The 26453-nt window shown below is 53.7% G+C and overlaps 2 protein-coding genes across 3 annotated transcripts in view; both read left to right on the top strand.

The window, feature by feature from the left end:
- Positions 1 to 5162: 5162 nt before the first annotated feature.
- On the top strand, positions 5163 to 15606 carry AMPD1 (adenosine monophosphate deaminase 1). Of its 2 annotated transcripts, XM_041422769.1 has the most exons (16): positions 5193 to 5285; positions 7034 to 7045; positions 8129 to 8303; positions 8772 to 8943; positions 10331 to 10493; positions 10660 to 10879; positions 11230 to 11359; positions 11646 to 11840; positions 12052 to 12183; positions 12267 to 12430; positions 12552 to 12678; positions 13100 to 13263; positions 13600 to 13720; positions 14159 to 14332; positions 14753 to 14863; positions 15329 to 15606. In XM_041422769.1, exons 1-16 carry the CDS (start codon positions 5264 to 5266, stop codon positions 15482 to 15484), a joined length of 2238 nt encoding a protein of 745 aa, XP_041278703.1. In that variant the 5' UTR covers positions 5193 to 5263; the 3' UTR covers positions 15485 to 15606. The 2 variants fall into 2 exon arrangements, with proteins under 2 accessions (XP_041278704.1, XP_041278703.1); XM_041422770.1 differs by lacking the exon at positions 7034 to 7045 and having other exon boundaries at positions 5163 to 5285.
- Positions 15607 to 15924: 318 nt separating this feature from the next.
- The window catches only part of DENND2C (DENN domain containing 2C), a 29905-nt gene continuing 19376 nt past the window's right edge, over positions 15925 to 26453 (top strand). The window contains 6 exon segments of the mRNA XM_041422809.1: positions 15925 to 16008; positions 22537 to 22660; positions 22663 to 23464; positions 25073 to 25221; positions 25754 to 25866; positions 26222 to 26389. Of these exon segments, the coding sequence (XP_041278743.1) occupies positions 15940 to 16008; positions 22537 to 22660; positions 22663 to 23464; positions 25073 to 25221; positions 25754 to 25866; positions 26222 to 26389 (1425 nt within the window). The 5' untranslated portion in view covers positions 15925 to 15939.

The following is a 26453-nucleotide window of genomic DNA, read 5'->3' as shown; positions in this document are numbered from 1 at the left end:
AAATTTAACATAAAGTATTATTTTCCAGCAACATACACACAGTGGTGGGCAGAATTGTGAGGACCGTTGGCTCGAGTTCTGTTTGTTTGATGTTGCCCAGAGCAGCTGTGGCTGCCCCTGGATCCCTGGAAGTGTCCAAGGCAGGCTGGAGCAGCCTGGGACAGTGGAAGGTGTCATGGGATGAGCTTTAAGGCTCCTTGCAGCCCAAACCATTCCATGAGTGCAGGTTAAACCTGGCAGAGCTGCCCCCCTGCACAGCCAGGTCAGGAAGGTTTTCTGTGAAAGCCTTCCCTGCTCCTGAAGAGCTGTGTGGCACAAGGGCTGCCAGTTAATAACAACACCCCTGGGAAATGAGGAAAAGCTTTTGGGATACGCATTTGGTCACGTGGAGCCAGCAGGAAGGGCAGTGTGGAGTTTGTGAGGACACTGAATGGTGACATTCTGTCATCCAGGCCCATGGATGGGGTTTGATTTCTTGGGAAATGCAGGAATTTGTTTCCTGTTCAGAGCACAGCTGCCTGTGGCCTTGGGAAGCCTCTGGCGTTTGATGTTTGAAGGGTGTGTGGTCAACCTGGAGAATTATTTGGATGGTGGTTCATCATACAGTGCTCCCCACTGCTCAGCTCTGGTTGGCAGTAAAATGTACCAGCTGAAGCTCCAAAGGCTGGGAATTCTCATCCATGTGTGGGAACTGACTGGAAAATGCATCTGCTGCTCTTTGCTGTTCCCTTTCTCCTGGGCTCTATAAAACCTGAAAAGGGAAAAAGCCCTGGTGAGGACAGGTCTGTGTTTGTGTCACCTCTGGAACCTTTAGAATGGTTTTTAGGATTTTCTCAGTTTTTGGGGTGCTGCAGAGCTGACCTGCACAGGTGATACTCCCAAGTCCGTCAGTGTAGTTCCAAATCCAGCAAAAGATACAAAATCAGGGTGTTGTACTAGTCAGGAGTGAACTGAATGGTTGTAATTTGTTTTCACCTGCCTCACAGAGAACCCAGGGTTTGGTGGAATCCAAGAACTGGAAGGACAAAGCCCTGTGAATTGGGGAAAACTATTTAGAAGATAAGCACAGAAGGTTTTGCACAAGACAGGTCCCTGGAAAAGGTGGTTTAGTAGATTTGGTCCAAATATTATTATTTAGAAAGCACAACTCTGCACTAGTGCCAAACTGATGTCACTGCCCTTGCTGGACAGAACAGACATGAAGAACTTTTGGGGTAAAATATTTAAAATATTAAAATATTAAAAAAGGGTAAAGCTCTTGTTCAGAACTTCCAAGTGCCAATGACTGGAAGAAATGTTTCTGTTGCTGTGCTGAGCACAGCTCAGTGGAGCCAGTGGAATCCTGTGGTTCTTTCTCTGTGTCCTCACTCCATGTTCTTGCTCAAACAACTCCGTGCTCTTGCTCAGATTCTGTCCTTGTCCTTGCTGGGACTTTGGATTTTAACCAGGATCTTTAAGCTGCCATCATTTTTAGTACAGCTCAGCCTTAGAATTGGATTTCAGGCAGCCTCAGGCCTGTGGGAGATCACATTCTGACCTGTCTGTGCTCCTCAAAAACCCCAAACCTTGAGTGTGTGCCTGTGGTAACCATCAGGATGGCTGGGAAATGTTGGGATCTGGACTTTTAACCCAAGGGCTAATTTGTTGTTATTTGTTTAATTATTTGCTTTCAATAATGCATCTCTTTTGGTTTGGATTGAAGTAAATTATTTTGCTTCTTAAATAACTTTTTTAAAGAATAAACTTTGAATTCTTTGGTTGTTTTCTTTGGGTTCTGGGTACAGGATCCACGAGTGGGTCACAGGAGGTTCATCACAGTGCCCTCTGCTTGTCTCTGGGGTGGGATTTGCTCCATTCTGTCCTGGGGTGGGCTCAGCTCTGTCACAGATGTGCCCTGGAGCATCAGTGAGCAGTGAGAGTGACCTTGAGACTGCCACAGGCTTGGTCCAGTCCAGATTTAATCTTGCTTCTCTGAATCTCTGTTTGCAGTGGGGTCTCTCATGCTGATTTACATTAAAAAATGTAAGTAAATTCTTGATACTCCAATGGCAAAACCAGCTATTAAATTACTGCTGTGCCCAAATCATGCTCTGTTAGCCTTTGAAATTTCTTGATTCAGTCTTCTAAAATACTTTCCTGTTGCCTTCCCTCCTGCCAAAAAGCAAATTTTGTGAGAGCACGCAGTCAGTAAATGTGCTTCAAGGGTATTTCTCCTCAGACCTCAGGTCAGGCATCTGAAACCTGGAGTCCAACCTGGGTTTTATGCCAGGAATTTAAAAACAGACCCCCAGGAGCAGGGACACACAGTTCCTGCCACTGCAGGTCCAGCCTGTGCCCAGAGCAGTCACACCCTGAGCTGGGGTGGCTGCTGAAACCCCAGGGTTCCTTGGCTTGCTGGAAAGGTTTCCCTGCAATGGCTTTGTTCCCTGGCCCTACAGAGGAGCTCCCTGCAGCTTTTGGTTGTGCCTGGAGCAGAGGCAGAGTGCAGCAGCCTGGGGGATGTGCAGGGGATGACAGAGAGAGCAGGGTGCTGTCACCAAAGGGATGTTGGGGACAGCCAAAGGTGACACAGAGACTCCATCATCAGAAGGCATGAAAAGCACTTTATTGTTATAAATCCACATTTCTCATAGAAACAATGGTGGACCTAAGACCTGATTGGCCTTTAGGAATCTTCTCTCACCTATTGGTCAAGAAGGGACAACTCCTTCTTGCAAACATCTTTGACAAACAGAGATTGCCTGCCAGGTGCAGAGATTGAGCTAATAATTGTTTTACTTTTTTCTCTGAGCTTTCTCACAGCTTCCCAGGGAAATCCTGGGACAGCTCTGTCTCTGTTCAGAGGATGTGTGCTCACCACAGGGTGGGGAGAGGAGAATCTGCTGAGGGTTTCCCCAGTGCTTGATCAAAGGCCCAGCACAGCCAGGATGCCCTGGTGAGATCCATCTTATCCCCCCTGTTCACACTCCTCCTCTTCAGGAATTGAAACCGTTTTCTAGCAAAGCTTGCCCCACGGCCTCTGTGGATACAAGCTGGAGGAAGATCCTGCTCAGTAACCCAAGCTGCCAAATTCCTGGTCCAACCATTCTCCCTTGGCTGGAGCTGGGTGGAACCAGGACAGCTCAGAGGTAAAAGTGGGGGGGTTTAGAGGCACTCCAAAGCCTCTGGGTGTGAATCACTCACTTTCCAGCTGAAAAAGAGTGGGAAGACAGGCTGTGTGTGTCAGTCCTGGAGTCTGCAAGGCCCTGGATCTAACTTTAGCACAGCATGCCCAGGCTTTACTCAGATTTCCACCATGAGCCCACCCAAGCTCACCCTGTGATTAAAAAAGCTGAGGGATCAAAAGACCATCAAGATTCTCTTGAGGAAGATGACCTCTGTATCCTAAAGGTTATTTTTGGTTTCAGATGTGAATTCCAAGATCCCAAGGAGGGTTAAGGGCTGATTTAGTCCTTGTGGGAGAGCAAACAAGAGGAGACAGATTTTATGGACCTGGAATGAAACAGTTAAACAATAATGTGGTGTGGAGACTCTCAAACTTGGGCATGGGGATGGGTGAGAATTCAGAACCTGAAAGTTTTATCAGCATGAAAGGAGACCAAAGTTGTACCATCATCCCAGCTTTGCCCTGGTGCTGCACCTCTGCAGTTGGAGGGAGGGAAATTTATATTTTTGGGGAATAACAGGGAAGGGGTGGGGGGGGTAAAATTCCCTAAATTCTGGAGAATTTATCAATTGTCACCTATCTTGTTTTGAAGTTGTACCCATCAAATAATGGGAACATCTTTTCCAGAGAGTTTCTGGATGCTGTGGAAATGATCTCAGCTGGGAAAGCTGCTCCAGGTCTCACCTCACTTCCCTGGCTGTGCCACAGGATTCCTGTGCTCCTAAGGACAAAATCCATGGCTTGTTATTTCCAACTCTGTATTTTATTTTATTTGTGCAGGTGATCTCTCACCTATTCCAACCTTCTTCTTGGATAAGAGCTTTCCATAGCTGCTCCTAAACGTGGCACAGGAATCCGTTGGATGCACATATAATTCCAAATAATGTTCTGTTCCAGATGGTTTTTCTGTTCCCTTCACTGCTCTGACCAAAGCCACCCTTTAAACCAGGGCCAGACTGTGCCCAAATGCTTTGTCCTGTTCCAGGGCAGTTTTTAATGCCATCAAGAGTAGAAGCACAAACAAAGAGGGAAAGACTCTGTTTCACATCAAAACTCTTTTATCCTCCTGATCTATTCAGTTTCACCACTTCCCACCAGGAATCTGAATCAGGAGCTCAGAGTTATCCTGGCAACAGGCAGGACACAACAAATTCTGGCCTTTCTCGTCTCACAGGAGGTGATTTCCAGCTACAGGTGAGACCTGAAGAAGGTTTGGGGACACCCTGAAGGAGGGTACAGCCCTCAAAGCCAGTATGCTGGAAACAAGCTGCTTCAGATGAAGGCAGGAGGTGCCTCCCAACCTGAGTTCTGCTCTGCCAGAACCCAGCTGAGGCAGGAGGTCCCTGACCCACCTTGGGTTTGACTGAGAGCTGCTCTCTGTCAGATACACCTGGGTTGTGGCTCACCACGTCCAGAACTGATTATCAGATCAACATTATGACACAAAGTTTGGAAAAGGCAGTTCCTGAGAAGCTCAGGAACAAACTGTGGCTCCCTGCACCTTCCTTTTATTTGTTGGGTTCAGCTGTGAAGAAGTGAGGACATCTGGGCAGCCCTGTTGGTAAAATCCAGGCTTTCCAACACATCCCTCCCTCAGGAAAAATCTCCAAACAGCTCAGGTGAGAGCACATGGTTTGTACCTATCCACAGCCCCTGTTCTGATTGGAATTTCCTTTAAACCTTTGGTCCAGCATAGAAAGCATCAGGTTTATTCTCTCTTAAAATACTGAATTCCACAGACCACATTGGAAAGGAGCAGCTGCCCTGGAAAGCAGAAATCTGGCCAGACACCAGGTGACACTTCACAAAATGTAAAATGTAAACCTGACTTAAAGAAAATGATTAATTAAATTTGATTAATTAAATTAAATACAATTTAATTAAATTTGAGCCCTGCTTTCACCTGTTTCAGTGCAAGTGCTTGTGGCTGCACTTTAAATAGTCCCACAGTTGATCTCCACTCTCCTTTTAGAGTGGGAGAGTCTGATTACAGGGAAGGGAAAGCAGTAAAATTAGTGTTGTGCTGCCAGGCAGTCACTTGGCCCCTTGTGCTCGGGGACTCTGGGGTGTTACTGAGGCTCTGCAAACGCTGCTGCGATGTCTCGGGTGAGAATTCCAGGTAGGTCTGAAAGCCAAGTGTGAGCCAAGGGGCCACAGGGCAGGTTCCAGGCCCACAGCCTCGGAGATTTTGATGTGTGGTGTCCAGGGGACCTCACTGGGGCCTTCGGGAATTTTTCTTCCTGCTTGGAGACGTTTTTGGATAGAGCAGTGAAGAAACTGTGTTATTGTTTAAACCTTCCTCTGCTTGTACTGAAGGAAAATATTGTCTCTCCTGGGTGTAATGCGTCCTGTAATGACTTCATTAAATCCCTGGGGACAGGCTCAGAGGGATTGCAGGAATCTCTGTCACCCTGGTGAAGCTCAGCTGTGGGGAGCTGCAGCTCCGAGGGGATGGGAGCAGGAGCTGGGCAGCAGGAGCAGGGCCAGGCAGAGGGACATGTGGCAGGTGATGGCAGGTGACTGCAGAGCCCTGAGTGATAACAGCCCCAAACAGCCCTGATAGGAGCGTGTTTGGAATTGCAGGGCTGTGGTGTCAGAGGCGCTGTCCCAGCACATTAAGCTGGTGTTAAAAGCCTGGCCCTGCACCATCAGTGAGAGGTTGTGAACCTTCCTGAGTGTAATTTCCATCCACTAAAGAGATTAAAGGTCAAACGAAACATTTCTGGGATGCTTTGTAGGCAAATAATACGTGGAGTCAGGATTCTGGAGCGTGTGTGCCACAGGCTTGGGAAGTCAGCAGCTGTGATGGCAGAGCTGCAGCCTGAACTGCTGGGTCAGAGGGAAAGGGCAGGGGCTGAGCCTCAGAATGCTGCTGCCACCCTGCCTGAGCAGAGAGAGGCTCTGTGGGACTGCAGTGTCCCAGCTGTCTGATCCTGCTGGGGAGTAAGGGGAGCTGTGAGCACAGGGGGATGGAACTCCGTCTCTGAAATGACCACCCATGCTGGGGGCCACAGAGGAGGGCAAAAAATAACAAAGCCTGGTGCTCTGAGACCCTGGAATGTCTGCTTGCCTGGTCAGCAGGAGGCTGAGCTGCCCTCCCTGTGTCCCTGCTGCATCCCTGCAGGTGCAGGGAGAGCCCTTCCAGGCCAGCTCAGCCTCAGCACAGGACTGCTGCCTGCCAGGTGTGGAGGAAGAGGATCTGGGTTCTAGAGGATGCTCCACCTTGGGCACTGCAGGGAAAGCAGGGACTGTGCCAGGCAGAAGCTGTGCCAGAGCTGGGCTGGATGGGTGGGAGGGACCTGCAGTGGGGTTTGGTTCCAGATTGAGGCATCACAGAGGCTCTGTTGTGGGTCAGGCAATGCTTCCTTCTTTGTGTTCCTAAAAGTGACAACTCCTTCTCTGCCTTTTCCTTCCAGTACCTGAAGGGGCTACAAGAAGGCTGGAGGGACTTCTCACAAGGGCAAGGAATGACAGGACAAGGGAGAATGGTTTTAAGCCAAAGGAGGGTGGGTTTAGGTGGGATACTGGGAAGGAATTCTTTCCTGTGGGGGTGGGGAGGCCCTGGCACTGCCCAGAGCAGCTGTGGCTGTCCCTGGATCCCTGGAAGAGTCCAAGGCCAGGTTGGATGGGGCTTGGAGCAGCCTGGGACAGTGGAAGGTGTCCCTGCACATCAGATGAGCTTTAAGGTCTCTTCCAACCCAAACCATTCTAGGATTCTATGATTTTTTTATAAGTGGAAGGATTTGGCTAAACTTGTACCTTGCTAATCCCTTTTTAAAGACTGATGAGGTGATAAGGCAAAAAGGCTCAGATTTTGAGGGGCTGATCACAACAGCTTTTGTTTTGTCTCTGTTTTATCTCAAACAGCAGAACACAAACGTGAGTATTGCTGGGTTTCTCTATGCTCTGCTGTGCTACTGCCTAGACATGATCACTGGCACCATGCAGCAGTTACATGATCATGTAGATCATGTAGATCATGGAGATCATGGAGATCATGAAGATCATGGAGATCATAGAGATCATGATCATGGTGATCCTTCAGTAGCTGGGGAAATGCTGTTTCCTGGCAGTGCCAGCTCTGCCCATCGGTGTTACACAGAATGGTCCCACCTTTTGGTCCTTTGATACAGCACCAAAATATGCAATTTGTTAAATATCATTCTGGCACCCTGAGTGCTGTTGAGAACCCTCTGTCTGTCCTGCTTTGGTCCTCACCTGTGACCATGTCCTGTGTGACACTCGATGGTGAGGTCCATCCTTGGGCACCGATCCTCACCTTGCTTCGTGTCCAGCTGCCAAAACCCGCTGTCAGAGCCCCTGGGCTGCCATGCAAACATCTGCTTCTGGGAGCTGCTGCCAGCAGAACCCTTGAGTTCTTGTTTTATGGTGTTCTGTTGGCAGAGGAAGGCCTTTTAACCTTCCTTCTCCTCCTCCAAAAAGCTCCAGCCAGCCCTGTGGCAATGGTGGCCCTGGCACCCTTGCAGCACGATGCAAGTGGTGGGCTGGGAGTGCCCAGTTGGGAATGCCCTGGGATGGTGGAGCTGAGTGCTTGGGCTGCCAGCTCTGCCCTCATCCATGCCTCTGTCTCCCCCTGACTGCTGCAGCAAGTGGATTTTGAGCTCCCTGGAGCTCTAAGGGCTCTGCCAACTTTCCCGTCTTCCTCCCAGTGCATGCTCCCACAACTGCCCTTCCCAAGGACCTGCTTCTCTCTGGGTCTTTTGGCAGCATTCTTGGACTGTATTTACTTTTCCTGCTGTACTGGGGGTATCAAGGTATGTCTCCAGCCCACCAGGTGTGGCCCAGACTTGCTGCAAATTTGGGAGGTGGCTCAGAGTCTTCTCTAGGCTGTGGGGACCATGAGGAAAGGGCAGCTGAGCACGGAGCTGCCTGCAAGGGGCACCTGCCTGTTCCAGTGGCTGGGAATCCCCTCCCTGAGGGACACTGAACTCCTCTTTGCAGAGATGGACGAGTCCCTGCGCTCCTTCGCCGAGAAGGTCTTTGCCTCCGAGGTGAAGGATGAGGAGGTCAGAGGGGAAATCTCTCATTTCGATGTGGATGAGATCTGCCCCATCTCCCGCCAGGAAATGACCCTGCACATGATGCTCCAGGAGGCCAGCTCCACGGTGGAAAAGCGGTGAGTTGCCAGGAGCCTGGGCAAGGAGAGGAGCACAGCCTGCACCTCCTGGCCAGAGCAAACAGGGGGGATGTAAATCAGACCCTTGGGCACAGCTCACCACACCTGTGGAATAAATCCTGATAATCCCAGGGCATCTGTCAGGTACTCCAGGATTTCCTCTCCAACTGCTTGCACTGTTGGACAGAAAGACACCCTTGGCCCATTCCCTGGGTATCAGCACAGCCATGGCCACAGAGCTGTTGGGAGGGAGACCTGGGGACTCTGGAAAGATGCAGCTTCCAAAGCCTGTGGCTACTTTGTGTGCTGTGGCCTGTGCTTCTGGCAGCGCCTGTCTGAGGTGCTCAGAAGTCACCGGTGAGCGGGATCATGATGTGCACAGCTGGAACACGGCTGGGGGAAGTGCCCTGGCCCTGCACCGTGTGTGACCATGGAAGGGGGCTGTTTGCCTGAGCCTTTCCTCCGCAGCAGGAAGAAGCTGATCCGCATGAAGACGACTGTGCTGGCACCGCCCAGGGCCCCGGGGGCTGTACCCAGCCTGGCTGCCCCCGAGGAGGCCAGCTTCACCTGCCCAGTACCGGAGTACCAGACTGTGCCCCACTTCCAGCGGGTGCAGATCACTGGGGATTATGCCTCTGGGGTAGGTATCCCGTGGCTGCTCCCTCTGCACCCTGGCCACCCCTCTGCTCGCTGCCTGTCCCTCAGCAGTGCCCAGTGCCCAGTTTCAGGGTCAGTTACAGGAGTCTGTACCAGCTGCACTGGGGAAGGTGTCTCCCAGCTCAGTCTGTGCCTCACAAGCATCTGGGGGTGCCCTGCTGCATCCCTGGGGATCCAGAGCTGAATTCCTTAGCAGGAGCTGTGGGGCGCTGCATATTCCCATGGGAGGACCTGGCCTGGCAGGCTGTGCTCCCTCTGTCACATCCTCTCTGCTTGCACACAGCTCTGTCTGAGGTCTGTGCACATCCAGGGATCCCAAAACAGCTGAGGGAAGTCACCAAGCCCCTGCTACAGGCAGGGTCACCTGGAGCCATTTGACCAGGACTGTTATCACATCCCATGCTAATCTGCCTCCCTCTCCTGCTCAGCCTCCTATTACATTTGTGCTGCTTCTAAGAACCTGCTGGAAGGTTGCTCAGCCTGGAGCTGCCCAGCAGAGGGGATGTGGAAATCCCTCTCTGCTCAGGCACTGAGCACATTCCCCCTGCTATGACTGTCCTAGCTGGGAGTGCTTGTTTCCTGACCTACTCCACTCCAGCCTCTTCTGACTGCCCAAAACACTTGTTTGTGCAGTAAATCAAAAATCAGTGACACACAGGGTTAGTGCATCTTGTTGTTCATGCTTCAGTTTCAGCCTGGGCTCCAAAAATAGCTTTAATGTTTTGCCCAGGCCTGGCTTCCATTTCAGGGTCCATTACTGGTTGCAGTGAGGAATGTAAGAGGGGGTGACATCAGAATTCCCTGGTTCTGCAACCAGGAGCTTCCCTTTGTCATGCCTGGGTCTCTGCCTGTCATCCCTTCCTCGCCCTGCTCAGGCAGAGCAGTGGGACATTGATATGATATGATTTGATACCTGATGAGCTAGATGAGATACATGATTATATGATATGATAATGATATGATTATATGATATGACAAGAAAGTTGTAGAGGGACTTTTTACAATACCACGTAGTGACAGGACAAGGGGGAATGGCTTCCCACTGCCAGAGGGCAGGGTTAGATGGAATATTGGGAAGGAATTCTTCCCTGTGAGGATGCCCTGGCACAGATAGCCCAGAGAAGCTGTGGCTGCTCCATTCCAAGGGCATGTTGGATGGGGCTGGAAGCCCCCTGGGACAGTGGAACGTGTCCCTGCCCACAGCAGGGGCTAGAACAAGATAAGATTTAGGATCCCTTCCAGCCCAAACCATTTTTTGACATTTATCTTGCCGTGACCAAGATCTCCCTCCACCTGGGTGCACCAGGGTGTCTCTTGGACACACCCATGTTCCAGCTGTGTGGCCGCCTTCAGCATCACCTCCCCTGCAGGTGACAGTGGAAGACTTTGAGGTGGTGTGCAGGGGCCTGTACCGGGCGCTGTGCATCCGGGAGAAGAACATGCAGCAGTCGCTGCAGAGGTTCCCCAAGACGCCCTCGCAGTACCTGCGTGCCATCGAGGGCGAGCCCTGGAAACCCAGTGACGCTGGCCCAGGTACATCCAGGCACACCAGGGGCTTCCTCTGCCCTCAGCCCGGGGCAGGGCTGTGCAATGAACTTGCCCAGGCCCCCTCCTTGGTGTCACAGTGGTGGGGTGGGGGAGCAAAGGCAGGCTGGGAGGTTTGGGCTGGAAGCCTGATGGAATTCTCCTTTTGCTGCAGTGTTCACCCCACCAGTGAAGGATGGACAGGATCCCCTTGACAGTGGGGGCCTCCCTGAGGACCTGGGATACCATGTGCAGATGAAGGATGGAATAGTTTATGTCTATGCAGACAAGGCAGCGGCTGAGAGAAATGAGCCAAAGGACCTGCCCTACCCCAGCCTCGAGGACTTCATTGATGACATGAACTTCCTCTTGGTCCTGATTGCACAGGGGCCTGTGTAAGTGCACAACCCACCAAATCCTGCCTCAGTGGGCAGAGGGAGGTCAGGGCAGCCCCTTCCCCTTCCTGGCAATAGGGAGGAACATGGTGGTGACACACCTGGCTGCACAAGTGTCCTCAGTGCTTGTCAGCCCTCTTGGCTTGGATCTTAAGCAAAGCAGCACTCAGGGGCTGGAGACAGGACCTGTAGGTAGGCTCCCAGCTGGCCAGCCTTCCTTCAGAGAGCAAGAGGAGGCACCTCAGGGGAGCAGGGCTGGCCAGCATGAGCTCCTCCAGCCCAGGTGGAATCTGTGTCCCTGTGCTGAGGGGTGAGGAGCCCAGTGACTGTTCTGCCTTCGCCCTCACCAGGAAAACCTACACTCACCGGCGCCTCAAGTTCCTCTTGTCCAAATTCCAAGTGCATGAAATGCTCAATGAGATGGAGGAGATGAAGGAGCTGAAGAGCAACCCCCACCGTGACTTCTACAACTGCAGGAAGGTAAAAGGCAAGGCTTAGAGCCCCAGGGACCCTGGAGAGGAGCTGTCATGGTGCCTGCCCCTCCCTGGGAACTGGATGTTAGAGTCCATGTCTGTAGCAGCAGCATTGCTCCTGTGAATGAGATGTGCTGCCTTCAATGCCCTCGGCAAAGCTGTGCCCTCTGGCTGTGTTCACCTGCTGGGCTGAGCCCTGCTCCCCACACAACGTGCTCACCTGAGGGGTTTGTTCACCCCCCTGGGCTGGTACCTGAGCATCCCAGCTTGAAGCTGTCCCTCTGTTTTCCCAGGTGGACACGCACATCCATGCTGCAGCCTGCATGAACCAGAAGCACCTTCTGCGTTTCATCAAGAAATCCTACTTTGTGGATGCCGACCGCGTGGTCTATGATGCCAAGGGCAAACAGCTCACCCTGAAACAGCTTTTCCAGCAGCTCAAACTGCACCCCTACGACCTGACAGTGGATTCCCTGGATGTCCATGCTGTAAGTGGTAGAACATTTAATGTAAGATCACTCTTGGGCCACTCTTCCCCCATGGCTTTTGCCTTCCCTGTGCACCCACACTTGTTGTGTGCATTAATATTTGTGTCAGGGTGCAGCAGCTCCTGGTGATGCTGTTTTGGGTGGTTTGGCTCAGTCCCTGCTCCCTGCCAAGCTGTGAGGGCAGTGTTTGAGCCTGACCTCCCTGCTCCAGGGCCGGCAGACATTCCAGCGCTTTGACAAGTTCAATGACAAGTACAACCCCGTGGGGGCCAGCGAGCTGAGGGACCTCTACCTGAAGACAGAGAATGCCATCAACGGCGAATATTTTGCTACCATCATCAAGGTATGGAGAGAGGGGAGGAGAACAGGGTGAAGCTGTGCTGCTGCTGCTCTGGCTTCCCTTGCATGGTGTGCTCTGGTTTGCAGGAGGTTGGCTCTGACCTGGAGGATGCCAAGTACCAGCACACGGAGCCCCGGCTCTCGATCTACGGGCGGTCGCCTGAGGAGTGGGCCAAGCTGGCCAACTGGTTCAACACCCACCGGGTCTATTCCCCCAACATGAAGTGGATGATCCAGGTCCCCAGGATTTAGTATGTGCTGTGGGGCTGAGGGAGCACTGTGCCTTAGAGATCCCCCATCCCTGAAAGGGCTGTGGGGACAGTGGGCCGTGTTGTCCCTCTGGTAGCAACTAATCCCTGTCTGTGTCCACAGTGATGTGTTCAGGTCTAAGAATTTCCTCCCCCACTTTGGGAAAATGCTGGAATATATCTTTGTTCCTGTGTTTGAGGCAACTATCAATCCTCAAGCCCACAAAGAGCTGAGTGTCTTTCTACGCCACGTGAGTGTCACCTGGTGATGTTGTCAGGTGTGGGGAGAACTCACATTCCTGTTTGTGCACGAGAAATGGGGAATGGCCCTGACATGGAAAATGGCATCAGTGGGCCAGGGGGCTCTGCCTCATTCTGGGGAAGGGAGGTGTGGCCAGAAGTGCAGGAGGGGTCAGATTGCTTGGGCTGGCAGCTGTGGGGCTGGGAATCGCTGTCCACCCATCTCCTGGGGAGATGTGAGCTTTATTCTGGGTCCTGGACAGTGCTTGGGGGGGTGTGAGGAGCGAGGTCTGCAGCCTTGCCCGACCCTGCCCTGGGGGGCCCAGGGCAGAGCCGGGCTCTGGTGAGCTGTGGTGGAGCAGAGTGAGCCCACCAGGGCATGACGAGGTGGGGAGCGTGAGATGCACCTTTTTTGTTCCTTTTGCCAAGCAGATCACGGGCTTTGACAGCGTGGATGATGAATCCAAGCACAGTGGACACATGTTCAGCACTAAAAGCCCAAAGCCAGAGGAGTGGACTTCCCACAAGAACCCATCCTACACTTACTACATCTACTACATGTATGCCAACATCCTGGTGCTGAACAACCTGCGCAGGTAAGGCCTGGCATCTGCCAAGGGGCTGCCTCGTGCCTTGCCTCAGTTCTTTGATTGTTGGTGTGGAAGTAGTGGGGCTCTCCTCGCTCTGTATTTGGAGCATCACATCCCAGAGCAATCCCAGAGACACCCCTGGGTAATAGAGGTGATGGAGCGGGGAGAAAGTTCAGGGATTGCAGAGATGCATCTATTACACACACAGAGGAGAAAGGAGAAGGAGTAATGTGCTCCTAGGTCAAGCTGGATTCCTGGTAGGGGCAGAGCTGGGCCTGAAGTTGGGTCCAGCCACCCAGCCCTGATGTTTGCCTGCTCTGAGTGCTCCTTCCCTGTGCCCAGGCAGCGTGGCATGAACACGTTCCTGTTCCGTCCGCACTGCGGCGAGGCCGGGGCCCTCACACACCTGCTGGCAGCCTTCATGACAGCTGATAACATCTCCCACGGGCTCAACCTCAAGAAGGTAGGTGGAGCAGGCTGCCAGGAGTAGCCCAGGCACAGCACAGCAGGAGAACTCTCACAGCTGTCTCAGGTAGCTGGCAGTTACCTGTGCCTTTGCTTTACACTGACACAGCCTGGCTCCAGGCAGATGTTAAATGGTTCTCTGGGCTTCTCCAGGCATGTTTGGGGATGTGGCTGAGCAGTGTATTAGATTTGGGGGTTTAGCCTCACAGACCCATCACAGAATATGTTTGTTATCACTGGAGCCAGCTGAGTTTGATGTCAGACAGCTCCTTGGCCTCTTGTGCTCCTTATCCTGAAGCACTGATTGCTGGCTGGCCCATCTCTCTCCTTGCCCACAATCCCTGGCTGGGACCAGCCTGATCTGAGGAGTGACCCCGGAGAGGTGAAAGGTGCAGCAGCTTCATCCCTAACGTGGTACCTCTGCTCGTCTCTGCAGAGCCCGGTGCTGCAGTACCTGTACTTCCTTGCCCGAATCCCCATTGCCATGTCCCCACTCAGCAACAACAGCCTCTTCCTGGAGTACGCCAAGAATCCCTTGCTTGACTTCCACCAGAAAGGGCTCATGGTGTCCCTTTCCACAGACGACCCCATGCAGTTTCACTACACCAAGGTACAGTGTGAGCTGAGCGCTGGGGCTGGGACACTGGGGCTGGCACTGTGTGGTTTGGTTTTTTGGGTTTTTTTGGAAGCCAGCAGCACTTGCAGAGGGTCCAGCATATGCTGGGTCATCTCACCCTCCACCAGCAGATGTTCAGGAAGGATATTAGGAAAAATTTCTTCACTGAAACAGGGGTCAAGTGTCTGAACAGGCTGCCCAGGGCAGTGGTGCCTGGAAGTTTTCAAAAAATGAGAACACGTGGCTCTCTGTGATATGGTCTAGTGGGCATGGGAGTGTTGGTTGAAGGTTGGACTTGATCCTGGAGAACTTTTCCAGCCCAAATGATTCAGTGGTTCTGTGAGCTGTGGGACAGCCCCTGCAGAGCACGGGCTGTGCTGGCAGAGGCTGCTGACCCCTAACCCTGTGCTGCAGGAGCCCCTCATGGAGGAGTACGCCATCGCTGCCCAGGTGTTCAAGCTCAGCACCTGTGACATGTGTGAGATCGCCAGGAACAGCATCCTGCAGTGCGGCATGTCCCACGAGGTGGGTGTTCTGTCCCCTGAGGGTGTCCTGCCCCTTGAGGGGTGTGTCCTGCAGTGTGTCCTGCCCCGTGAGGGGTGTCCTGCCCCTTGAGGGGTGTCTTCTGCAGTGTGTCCTGCCCCGTGAGGGGTGTCCTGCCCCTTGAGGGGTGTGTCCTGCAGCATGTCCTGTCCCACAAGCTGCGTGTTCTGCAGGGGCTCACATCCCACGAGGTGTGTCCTGTTCCATGCAGTGGTGTCCTGCAGTATGTTCTGTCCCATGAGGTGTGTCCTCTCCCACATCGTGGGTGTCCTGTCCCAGGCAGGGGGTGTCCTGCAGTGTCTCCTGTCCCACGACGTGTGTGTCCTTCTGGGGTGGTCCTGCCCACGGCCTGAGAATGGCACCAGCTCCACTCGTGGGCTCAGGGCTTCCCCCGGGTGCTGCCAGCGGGGCTTCCGAGGTCGGTACCGCTGTCTTCGCCTCTGGCAGGAGAAAGTGAAGTTCCTGGGTGAAAACTACCAGGAAGACGGGCCCGATGGCAATGACATTCGGAAGACGAACGTGGCCCAGATCCGCGTTGCCTATCGCTACGAGACCTGGTGCTACGAGCTCAACCTCATCGCCGAGGGGCTGAAGAACGAATAGGCGGGGGCCGGACCGCGGGGCCGGGGCAGTGCCGGACTGTGAGGGGGGCCGGGGTCGGGCCAGGGCCGTGCCGGACTGCGAGGACCCGGGACAGGGCAGTAAAACCCCGTCTGCAAAGCGGATCCGAGCGCCTCAGCGCCTGAGGGAAAGGGGGCGGGACTATTGCTTGAGTGACAGCCACGCCAGCCAATGGGCAATGGCTCTGTGCGCCCGAGGCGGAGCGAGGGTAGGATCTCGACCTGAGTGACAGCCAGAGCAGCCAATGGACGACGGCTCCGTGAGCGCCGGGAGCGTCCTGCGGGAGCGGGCCAAGGCCGCGGAGAGACGGGACGGGGCGCGGCGGAGGCGGGGTCTCCTTCTGAGTGACGGCCTCGTCAACCAACGGAAAATGGCTCCAGGCGCTTGGGGGCGGGGAGAAGGCGGGCTCACCTCTTGAGTGATGGCTACAGCAGCCAATGGGAGGTGGTTCCGTGCGCGCCGGGAGCGTCCTGCGGGAGCGGGGCCGGGATCGGGCCGAGGCCGCGGTGAGACGGGGCGGGGGGCGGTGGGACCGGGCGTGGGCTTCGCCGGGAGGGCGAGCGGGTGGCCCGGGGGTTTGGGGCTTCCCGCAGTCGCGGCCGGGCTTGGGGCGGCGAGCCCCGAGGGGTCCCCGTGTCCCGGCTGCGGACAGGCGGGCAGCGGCCGGTGCAGCATCTTGCCCGTGTCTGACGGGCCGGAGGAAGCAGGTGCTGCTCCAGCTGCCCGGAGGAGACGCAGCTCGCCAGGGGAGCCGCGGTCGGGGTGGGTTCGTCTCCCCAGCTGGTACGGATGCCTGCGGGGAGGGTGGCGGACGGACCCAGCCGGGGCTGTCCGGTGCTGGGCACAGGCGGCCGCTCGGGAGGGCCCCGCTGGCCGTCGGGGAGCGCTCCTGCCGTGAGGGTGACGGAGCGCGGGCTGCCCGGGGCTGCTGCTGCTGCGGAGTGTCTCCCCGCGGGGTTGGCCCAAAGCCGCCGTGCTCGAGGTGCTCCCGTGTCTCCCACCGCCCCACTCTGTGGTTCTGTACAGAGCTTTGCACGCTGCTGGGCTGTGCTGGGTTAGGTCTCGCTGGATATTTGTGCTTTGGTGCACTGGGGTGCGTGGGGCTGGGTGGGTACAGAGCTCCCTGGGCACGCTGGAGCAGTGTCCCCTTGCCTTCCCCATGCACACAGCCCTCTGCTCCAGTGACATGGGAGGGTGCCCGGCTGTGACAGAGCCCAAGAACTGGTGGAGCAGTTCCTCCTCGGGACTGGCATTAGCGAGTGATGGAAGGAAAGTAGAAGAGAAGTTACAGGAAAACCAGATCCTGGAAATGTGTATTTGAGCACTGGTGGCTGGAGGACCTGACCTGGATGTGGAGTCCTAGTGTTCTCCATTGCTGCTTGGCAAAATTTTTATCTCAGTCTTCCAGTTGTAATAATCAAATATGGATATGACTCAGTAGGCAGCTCTGGAACACATTATCTGAATGGTGTCTGAGAGGTTTTCTGGTGCTGCCTTAGTCTGCACCCTTTGAACCTCTTGGGGCAGCTGCCTCGGTGCTGCTGAGACATTCCCAAAGGAATGAGTGGTTGGTTGTGGCCCCACACAGCCTGTCTGGGGTGGCCCATGTAAAGCCACGCAGGCTTTGTGACTTTCCTTTGGAAGATCACCTCTGATGGTGGCACCAAGGAAGTGCTCCAGGATAAGTTGTGATTGATTTTTAACTCCATGCCCAGCTTGTGCCTCGTTTCTGGTGTGCAGCTGCAGCATTCCTGGGGCTGGCAGCCAGCCCGGGGTGCAGGGGCTGAGTCAACTGCTGTTGTCAGTATTGCTACCCTGGGCATTCAGATCCTGTGAGTCAGGTTAAAAGCCCACGACTTTTAAAAATAGTACATTGTGGGTTCTGTCCATGGGCACCCTGGTGTAGCAGCCTTCAGGACTTACATGTTGGAAGTGCTCTGGTTTGGGGTTTTTTATATATCTTGAGGAAAAACTTGCTTTCAAGAAGTTGAATTTCATCACTTTAGAAAAGGACAGTCCGTAGAAAAGTCTTAGGACCCGTGAGGGTCAGACTTAACCTCTTTTTGCTGTGTAATTGGGATTAGCATCACATTTTCTGTGTCCAGGGGCTGTGGCCATGGATGTAATGAGGGAGAACTGCTCCTCAGCAGGAGATCCAGCAGCATGGAAGGAGTTAATGCCTCGTGGTTAGAGTAGCTTTGTATCGAGATGGAAATGACTAAGCACTCTGCATTCCTGGAGAGTTACTTATTTTGATATAAAATCTGCTTCTTTGGTACTGCCCATGTCTTTGAGGCATCAGCATGGCAGAGTTGTTCAGAGGAGTGTCAGGGTTGTTCTGCAGAGGAACAGGATGGGAGTAGCTGAGAGCTCTGGAAGGGGTCCTTTCCCTCCAGGAACGAGCTGCCAGCTTCCCCAGGCTCCACAAGCTTTTTATTTGGCTGCTAGCACACGAGGCTTGGTGACAAGGGCTCTGGGGTGGTTTAGGACTGCACAGCTTTCACAAAAGGACTGAGATTGCCTCAGAGCTGCACGGGCTGGTCCAGGCGGTGTTTGTGTTCCCAGGAGCAGGACAAGGTAAGGTGCTGTGTCAGTGCCTCTGCTCTCTCTGTGCCTCTGCTGCAGGGTGCTCGGGGTGCTGGGGGTTCCAGCAGCACAGCTGGGGGAGGCTTACCTCAGCACTAGGCAGGGATTTATTCTGGAACAGCAGAGCTGGCAGCTTTCTCTCCTTGGGAATGTGGTTTCAGGAAATGGAATTGTCTCGAGGCTTTGCATGGAAAATGTGTAGTGTGCTCTCTGGATTTCAGGGCTGGAAAAAGAGTCAGGGCTACCTGTCATGTGCTGGGAACGTGCCTTATTCTTCTGCTTTGGGAGCTTCCAAACAGCATGGATCAGAGAGGCAGTCTTTTGGCAGAAATGGGTGATGTTTTGTCTAGAAATTATGTAATTTTCCCCCAAACTGCTGCTTCCGGTGAAATAATTCAGTATTCTTAACTACACTGATCTCTGAGTCGTGATGCAGTAAGGATGATGAATTTGGCTTCTCTGGAAATACTGGGAAGCACAGTGGGGCCACTGAAGGAGTTTGGCAGGGGAGGTCAGGATGGAAGCAGTCACAAGTCTGGTTATTCTGTGGCAGGAATGATTTGTACAGTGCTTGATACAAGTGCTGGCTGCCTGACCCAGGGGTCTCTGCCAGCTCTGTGTCCCTGAACTGTGTTTTAGCCTGTCCTGGACTACATTTAAGAGTTACTTAACTTGGATCACACCACCCCAGTGTGCTCTTTCTTCACCAAAGATCAGTCTCTGCCCTTGCCTGGGCTCACGTGATGAGCTGAGATCTAATGCCTGGTTCTTGATAGCAAGCCTGGGCAGGTGAAAAGCTGCATTCCTCTCTTCCTTGGATGGATATTTTGGAAGAGACAGTCCAGGGAGCAGCACTGAGCAGGGAGAACTTTAGGCTTGTGCTCGACTGTCTGTGGATCCCATTCCTGTGTGTCCAAGGCCAGTTTGGATGGGGCTTGGAACAATATGGGACACTGGACAGTGTGGAAAGAGATGAGCTTTAAGGTTCCTTCCAGTCCAACACATTCTGGGATTCTGGAATTCCGTGTCCTGGCCAAGGCTGAGCTTCTCCTCCATGTTTCTCAGCTCCTGGTTGTGCTTTACCATGGGAGCAGGGACCTGGGCAGTGGGAGAGGGCAGGAGCATTAGGCCCTGACTTCAGCCATGGCCTGAGATGAGGAAGCAGAAATGGGTCTGTCTGTCTGGCTGTGTGTCTGGCTGAGGAAGCTGCAGCATAGGCAGTTTTTGCTGCAGCCTTCCCAACGTGAGCCGTGGCAGGAAGGATGTGGGGCGGGCTGGCAGCCAGCAGAGCTGCCCAGCTTGGGCACAGCAAGGGTGGACCCACCTGGAGAGCTGTGCAGGGCTACTCAGCCTCCTCTGAGCAGTCATTTGTCCTCATGGATGGTGGAGGATGCCAGGGAAAGGTTCTTCCCCCAGAGGGTGCTGGGCACTGCCCGGGCTCCCCAGGGAATGGGCACAGCCCCGAGGCTGCCAGAGCTCCAGGAGTGCCCTGTGCAGGGCCAGGAGTTGGACAGGATGATCCTTGTGGTTCCCTTCCAAGTGTTCCCAGAGGAGCTCCCAGCTGGAGCATTTAGGAGAAGGCAGCCATTGCTGTTGGAATCAGAGCAGCTGTGGGCACAGGCTGTGAGTGCAGGTGCTGGACTGTGGATAAACCCAGTCCTGTGGATAAACCCCTGCTCCACCCCACAGAGTCCTTCGGGTTCTGTTCCCTGTGCCACTCCTGCTTCCAGCAATGCTGGGTTTGAGACTTGGCAGGCCCTGGAGGATCCTGGTGTGAAGCTGGGCTGCTGGGGAGGCTGTTTGAGCCCTGTCCCCCCCATCTGTCCCCAGCAGAGCCTGTCCTTTCCCAGCTGGGTCCTGAGAGTGTCCTGGAGCTGCAGCAGTTGAGTGGCACAGCAGAGGGAAAGCTGCTTTCCTGTCTGCTAATCAGGGCTCTGCAGACACATCGAGGAAGGATGGCTCTGCTCTGGCTCAGGATGTTTTGGCAACAATGCCTATTTATAGGAGAGGGCAGGGTCCCCTTGCTGCTGTGGGAAGAGGGTCTCCAGTGGCTACGGAAGCACTGAGGGCAGGCTGGAATGCTGATGAGGGACAGAGGGCTGATGATGGAGCAAATATCCCCAGCTCGGGGCTTAGCCAGATTGTCCAAGTTTATCCCAGTCACTGCTGAGTGGGAGAGTTACCAGCAGCTGTCTGGGACAACAGGCTGAGCAATTCCAGCCTGCAGGAACTCACACTGTGGAGACAGGGAGCTGCTTCCCACTGCAACTGTGCTGCTTTGGCAGAAGGGGAGAGTGGAGCAGAGGCAAGGCTTGGTGCCATTGTGCCCAAACCATCCCTGAACTGCCTGGGAGCCCTGGGATGTCCTTGACCAGTGAGCTTTCTCACTGGTGCTGTCAAGGACATCTGCCAAGGCCAGTGTCTTGCTTTTAATTGCACTGCAGATGCCTCTGCCAAGCTGATCAGCAGCTCCAGGGATAACCCTGAGCCCTGGAATTTGGGGTGTGGTCCCAGCAGTGGGCAGGGTGCGGGTCTGCTGTGGTGGGGGCTCTCCACACCCAGCCTGGAGAGTGGGACGTGACCCCTTGCCAGGCAGGTTTAAGCTCCTGTGTCTCCCAGCATGGTTTGCTGCCCATCCCTGGCTCTGCCCACTCTGCCAGGCAGTGGTGACTCAGTGCTGGCCGGGTGTGGTGGCAGTGGCTGTGAAGGACACATGCCTATGGTGGCAGTGGCAGCTGGAGCCTGAGCACAGGCTTGGTGAGACTCTGGCCCCTGGTCCCACCTGGAGCAGGTCTGGCTGCTTTCTGAAGGGATCCTCTGCTTTTGTGCATGGGTGGAATTCTGCTGTTTCCCTGCCTTTGCAGGGAGAGTTCTTGGTGCCAGGGGAATGCTACCAGAGGCAGTGTGGCCCCTGGCCTGAGCTGAGCACTTGTCTCCTACTGCAGATGGAGGTTGTTAAATACAGCTGGAGGGTTGGAATTTCTGAAATGGGATAATTGCCCAGAGAAAGGGAGGAACGGGGCTTGTTAGAGCCTATGGGCTGCTGTCTTCTATCCAAGATGAGTTTTCACCTGTGCTGGCATATCTGGGAATGTTGGGGATGCTTTGTGAGCTACAGATAGAGCCAAAGGGCTCCAAGGCTGAGGATTCCACACATGAGATTTCTGTACTGAGGCCATGCTGGACCTGCAGGTGCTGGCACTGTACAGCCACCCCAGTTCTCCCTGGTGGTTTCACCTGCATTCCTTGCTGGATTGTCTGGAGGATGTGTGCTGTATCCCCTGGATGACGTGTGGGAAGTCTCAAAGAGCACAGCTCCTGTTTGTGCAGGCTCTGCTTGGCTAGGAGAAGCCAGAGTGTTTCTTTAGAATTCCTTCTTTGCTGATCTAAACCCAGGGAGATTTTTCACTTGAAGATGAGAACTCACTTGTTTCTTCTGCTTTTTGAAACTCCCCTGGCTGCAAGCCACAGGCTGGGCACCACTGCCCTCCAGTCTCTTGGATGGCAAATTTAGGTCAGATGTTGACAAACAGAGCACCAGGCAGGTTTTCACTTGTGTTGTGGAGTAAGAGAGCAATTCTGGGAGGAGGCTGCACTCTTCCCCAGCCACCACAGCTCTTCTTGTCCTGTGTGAAGCAGCAGCTCCTCTCTGGAGAAGCAGATATGGTTCCTTTTTTCTAGAGCTGTCCTGGTGCCTCGTGTCCTGCTGTGTCTCTGCTGAGTGGGGAGCTCAGGTGCCACAGGAATTTGTCTCTACTGCCTGAGCATCAGGAGGAGCTGCACTCCTGCAGAAGGGCTGGCTGAGATCCACGCTGCTGTGTTCTTCTGCCATTAAATAATTTCCTTGAGTTTGCATGCCTGGGATCCCTCAGGGTGTTTTGTGCTTGCTTGTGTTTGGTTTTTAAGCCTGTGAAGCCTCAGTTCCCTTTCAGTGTGTGCACAAACAGCCCCTGTGGGCAGCGAGCTCTGGAAGCCTGTCCTGAGCACGTGGTGGATGTGATTTGGGGAGGAATGTTCTGCAGCAATTGCCAGGGAGCAGCTGGGACTTTGGGGTGAGGAGCATGGCTGGGGTGCTGTACCAAAGGGGTACTGGGGACAAAGGTGACACAGAAACTCCATCATCAGAAGGCATGAAAAGGCACTTTATTATTAGAAATCCACAGTTCTTATAGAAACAGTGGTGGACCTAAGACCTGATTGGCCTTTAGGAATCTTCTCTCACCTATTGGTCAAGAAGGGACAACTCCTTCTTGTAAACATCTTTGACAAACAGAGATTGCCTGCCAGGTGCAGAGATTGAGATAATAATTGTTTTAATTCTTTCTCTGAGCTTTCTCACAGCTTCTCACAGCTTCCCAGGAAAATCCTGGGACAGCTCTGTCTCTCTCTGTTCAGAGGATGTGTGATCACCACAGGGTGCAGCTGATGGCTCTTGTTTTTGCCCGCAGGTCGGAGCAGCCAGCCCGGACTCTGTGACACCGCCGGGCACTTGGGAGCGTGGTGCCAGCTTTGATGTGTGCAGGACACGGGAGGACGTGGCCAGGGCTGGGCATGGGCTGTGTGTGAGCCCTCTGGCCCTGCCATGCACCCCACGGGGGCTGGGGACAGCAGCTTCTCCCGCGGGGCCGTGCAGAGCCAGACCCTGTCCCGCAGCCACTGCCGCAACATCAAGCAGAAGATCTCGCAGTGGGAGGGCAGGACACGGGGCTGCTCCAGCAAGGACAGGCAGCAGCCTAAGGACTTTGGAGTAAAGTATGATCCCAGCTGCAATGCGCTACCCAAAGTGAAGGCAGAATGCACAGAGAATGGCAGAAGGGCTGGGTCCAAAGATCCAAAGAGCCTGGGGCTGGATTTCAGGGAAGATGCACGGAGCTGCTGGCAGACCGGGGGCTGTGGTGGCCCAGCTTCCCCAGCCAAGGAGAAAGGAGAGGGGCAAACAGGCTTCCTGACCCCAGGGGTGACACTGCCCCCAGGGAACTTCTATACCTCACAAGCTCTGTGGAGGAGAGCAGATCCCCCCCTGCCTGGCAGAACCTCTCCTGTTGCCTTGGACCTCCAGAGGAAGCGAGGCAGCTCTGGCTCCACGGAAAGAGAACTGCATATCAAAGGAGTGGACACTCTCTGCAGGGCAGAGAGGAGCTTGAGAAACATTTACTCTGAGGTTGAGGGGCAAGAGGAGGAGGCAGCTCCTGATCCACCACCCAAACCCCGCAGGACTTTCCGCTACCTGGCAGAGAAGGGTGCTGGTGGTCGAAGAGATGCCAGTGCCACCAGGGAAGCTCCCCTGCAAAAGCAGTGTGGAAGGGACTTGGTGTCACCCTCCAACAACCCTGAGAAGAAAATAGCCAGCAGGAGGATCAGAGGGAGAGCCCAGAGGTACATAATCCATCTCTCATGTCTGAAACATTTCTTTAAATCACTTTCTAGATGGGTTTAAGCAGCTTGCTTGGCATGATGTCCTTGTGGAGTGCTGCTAGTGATGATGCCTCTTTTCAATGGGGAAAGTGTGTTCCTGGGTGAAAGTATCCTGCTTTTGCTGCTGACAATCTTGCAAAGATGGCTCCAGGTTCCAAGCAGAAGTCAGCCCACACCTTGGGACAGAGTGAAGTGACAATATGCTGGCCCCAGGGAGAGACCTGTCTGCTGCTTGCCTTCAGCTGCAATTTGGGGATGGCAAAGTGGCTTTCTCAGGGGCTCTATGGCTGCTGAGTGGCTTTTCTGGGAGTGAAAGATTCTCTTGTTGTTTAAGGCTGGGGACTGTGGGTACTGCTCTTGCAGTAGGTTTGGCTGGTTTTCCCTTTTTCCCATACCCTTCTGAGGTGGCTTGATGCAAATCCTGCTCACAGGTGAGCTGCCTGTGCTAGACTGCTGTGCACAGTACCAGCAGAGATGTGGCTTGAGGTTCTGAAACCTTCCACTGTGGCAAAGTGTGCAGCAACAACCCAGATTTTATGATCATGATGGGCTAAATCCTTGCCAGCTCTTCTGTCACCTCAGTGCCCTAATTTCAAAATAGTGGCCATGTGGATGGAAATGCCAACCCACAAATGCATGAACACCTTGAGCACGAGTAGGAGAGGCCAGCAGGAAGCAGTGCCCTGGTTCTGAGCTGCTGCAAGTCTGCAAAGCATGGTTTGGGTTCTTGCCTCTGACAGGATGGGGCTGGCCATGCCTGCTTGGCCACGGAGCCTCCAGCTCCCTTTCTTACCTAATAAATCTCCCAGAGCAAGTAAGCACACTTGGTGTGCTGGCTTTGACTGGGATAATTTTCTTCTTGGCATCTTGTGTGCTGCTGTGTTTTGGGGTTGTGATGAAAATATTGGTTACACAGCAGTGTGGGAGCTGTGCTCACACACAGCTGGGAGGGGACACAGCAGGGACAGCTGACCCCAAGGATTTTCCAGACCCTGTGATGTTCTGCTCAGCAGTAATAATTGGGGAAGAAGCAGAAAGGGGGGAAATTTGGAGCTTGTGTTCCCAAGTAATTGTTAAAAATGATGGAGGGACATAGGGAATGAATCCCATCCCTTGTTTTGCTTTCCTTGCTCGTGCAGCTTTTGCTTTACCTTCCAAACTGTCTTTATCTCGACATGCACGTGTTTTCTCTCTTGTACAGGGGGAAATTTGGAGCTTGTTTTCCCAAGTAATCGTTAAAAATTATGGAGCCCCTGGACATGGCTCAACACCGAGGGACATAGGGAATGAATCCCATCCCTTGTTTTGCTTTCCTTGCTCGTGCAGCTTTTGCTTTACCTTCCAAACTGTCTTTATCTCGACATGCACGTGTTTTCTCTCTTGTACCCTCTGATTCCCTCCCCCCCACGGGCTGGGAGTGAGGGGCTGAGCTGCTCAACCCTTGGAAATGCGAGCCCAGAGTGGAGCATCCGTGTGCTGGATGGTCCCAAGGAGGGCCAACTGTGTTTGGACTGCAGACAGCAACTCCAGCAGGTGCCTTTAGAAGAAGTCACACTGGTTTTCCTCTAGGAAATCTTTTGAGTTTGAGGACATCCAGGGCTTCCGCAAGCGGCAGGCGGGCAGCGGCTCCCACAGACCCCGGGAGGAGACCAATGGCACTGCAGGATCCAGGCTGCTCTGCACTCAGTCTGAAGACAACATCTACGAGGACATTATCTGTATGTGCCTGGGCTTCTGGGGGTGTTCTCACCGTGGTTAAGGGTGGCAGTGGGGCTGGGGAGGGAGGAGTGAAGGTGAGGATGCATTGAGGCCCTTTCCGGCTCTGGGGCTGTCAAGGTCTTCCCCATCTGGGGTTCTTTGTTGGTGTTGGTGACATCTGCACGTGAACAGCCTGATTTTGGATGTCATGGGAGGTCACTGGAATTGGCCTGTGCTAAATTGATTTCTTTATTAGCCCTTAGAATGCTTTGCTTGAGTGTTGCACAGAGATCAGTGTGAGCGCTGCCAAAATAAGCTGCTTTGCAATAGAGCTGCTTGCTCTGCAGGGGAAAAAGTGTTTTGTCCTGCTGAGACCATGTGCAGTTTTCCAAGTTGATGGCAGTGGGTTAGAAGGATGTGGTGGGAACCTCATCCAGCTTTAAACAGGTCTCTCAGACCCTGTTGTTGGCACACTCTCCCCACTTATATCCCTGGCAAAAATTACAGGGCTTTATCTCCTTTCATAAATCCCCCATCCAATGCTTTTTCCAGGTGCTACAAAAGAACATCCTTATGAAGATATCAGAGCACTGCCCTTGCCCCTGTGGAAGGTCCCATCTGTCTGGAAGCTGCCCCCTCCCCGGAGCATCAGCAGGGCTCCCAAGGTAGGGGGTGGGGGGATTAAAGGGGCAGGTATTTGCAGTATCATTCCCACAATGATGGGAATATGCTCAGCCTCACATTCCACACTGCAAGTCATTCATTTGCCTTATTGTTTTATTGCTTGTTATTAATGTAAATAATATATAATGTAAATATTGAGCAGCCATGGCAGCTGATTAAGCTGCTAAGGAGCAAAAGAGTAGGAACAAGGGAGATTTGGTGAGATGTTTGAGTGGGGAGGTGGGATGGAGAGCTTGGTAGAGCAGATTTACCAGCTGTAATCTGACTCCTGTGCCTGTGACCTTGGACCAAAGCTGGATCTCATGCTTGACTATCTCTTCTGCTTCTGTTTTCCAGCCTCCCCCAAAACCTTCCTTCCTCAGCCGTAAGTCACTGGAGCTGAAGCCCTCCCAGACAAATCTCCAAGGGAAGGTGGGGAAGGAGACCTCCCTGCCTGTCACTCTGTCTGAGTGGAAGCTGTTCCAAGCAGTGGAGGCTGCCAGCAGGAGAAAGAACCTGCCCTGGGTGAGATTCAAGTGTAAAACTTCACTTCTTGCCTGGCATTTCAAGGTCTTGCTGCTTTGCAGGT

Source organism: Onychostruthus taczanowskii, unplaced genomic scaffold, assembly GCF_017590055.1.
Source record: "Onychostruthus taczanowskii isolate IOZ18803 unplaced genomic scaffold, ASM1759005v1 scaffold74, whole genome shotgun sequence".
NCBI lineage: Eukaryota > Metazoa > Chordata > Aves > Passeriformes > Passeridae > Onychostruthus > Onychostruthus taczanowskii.
Note: the sequence above shows the minus strand (reverse complement) of the source record. Positions and strands in the feature narration are given on the sequence as shown.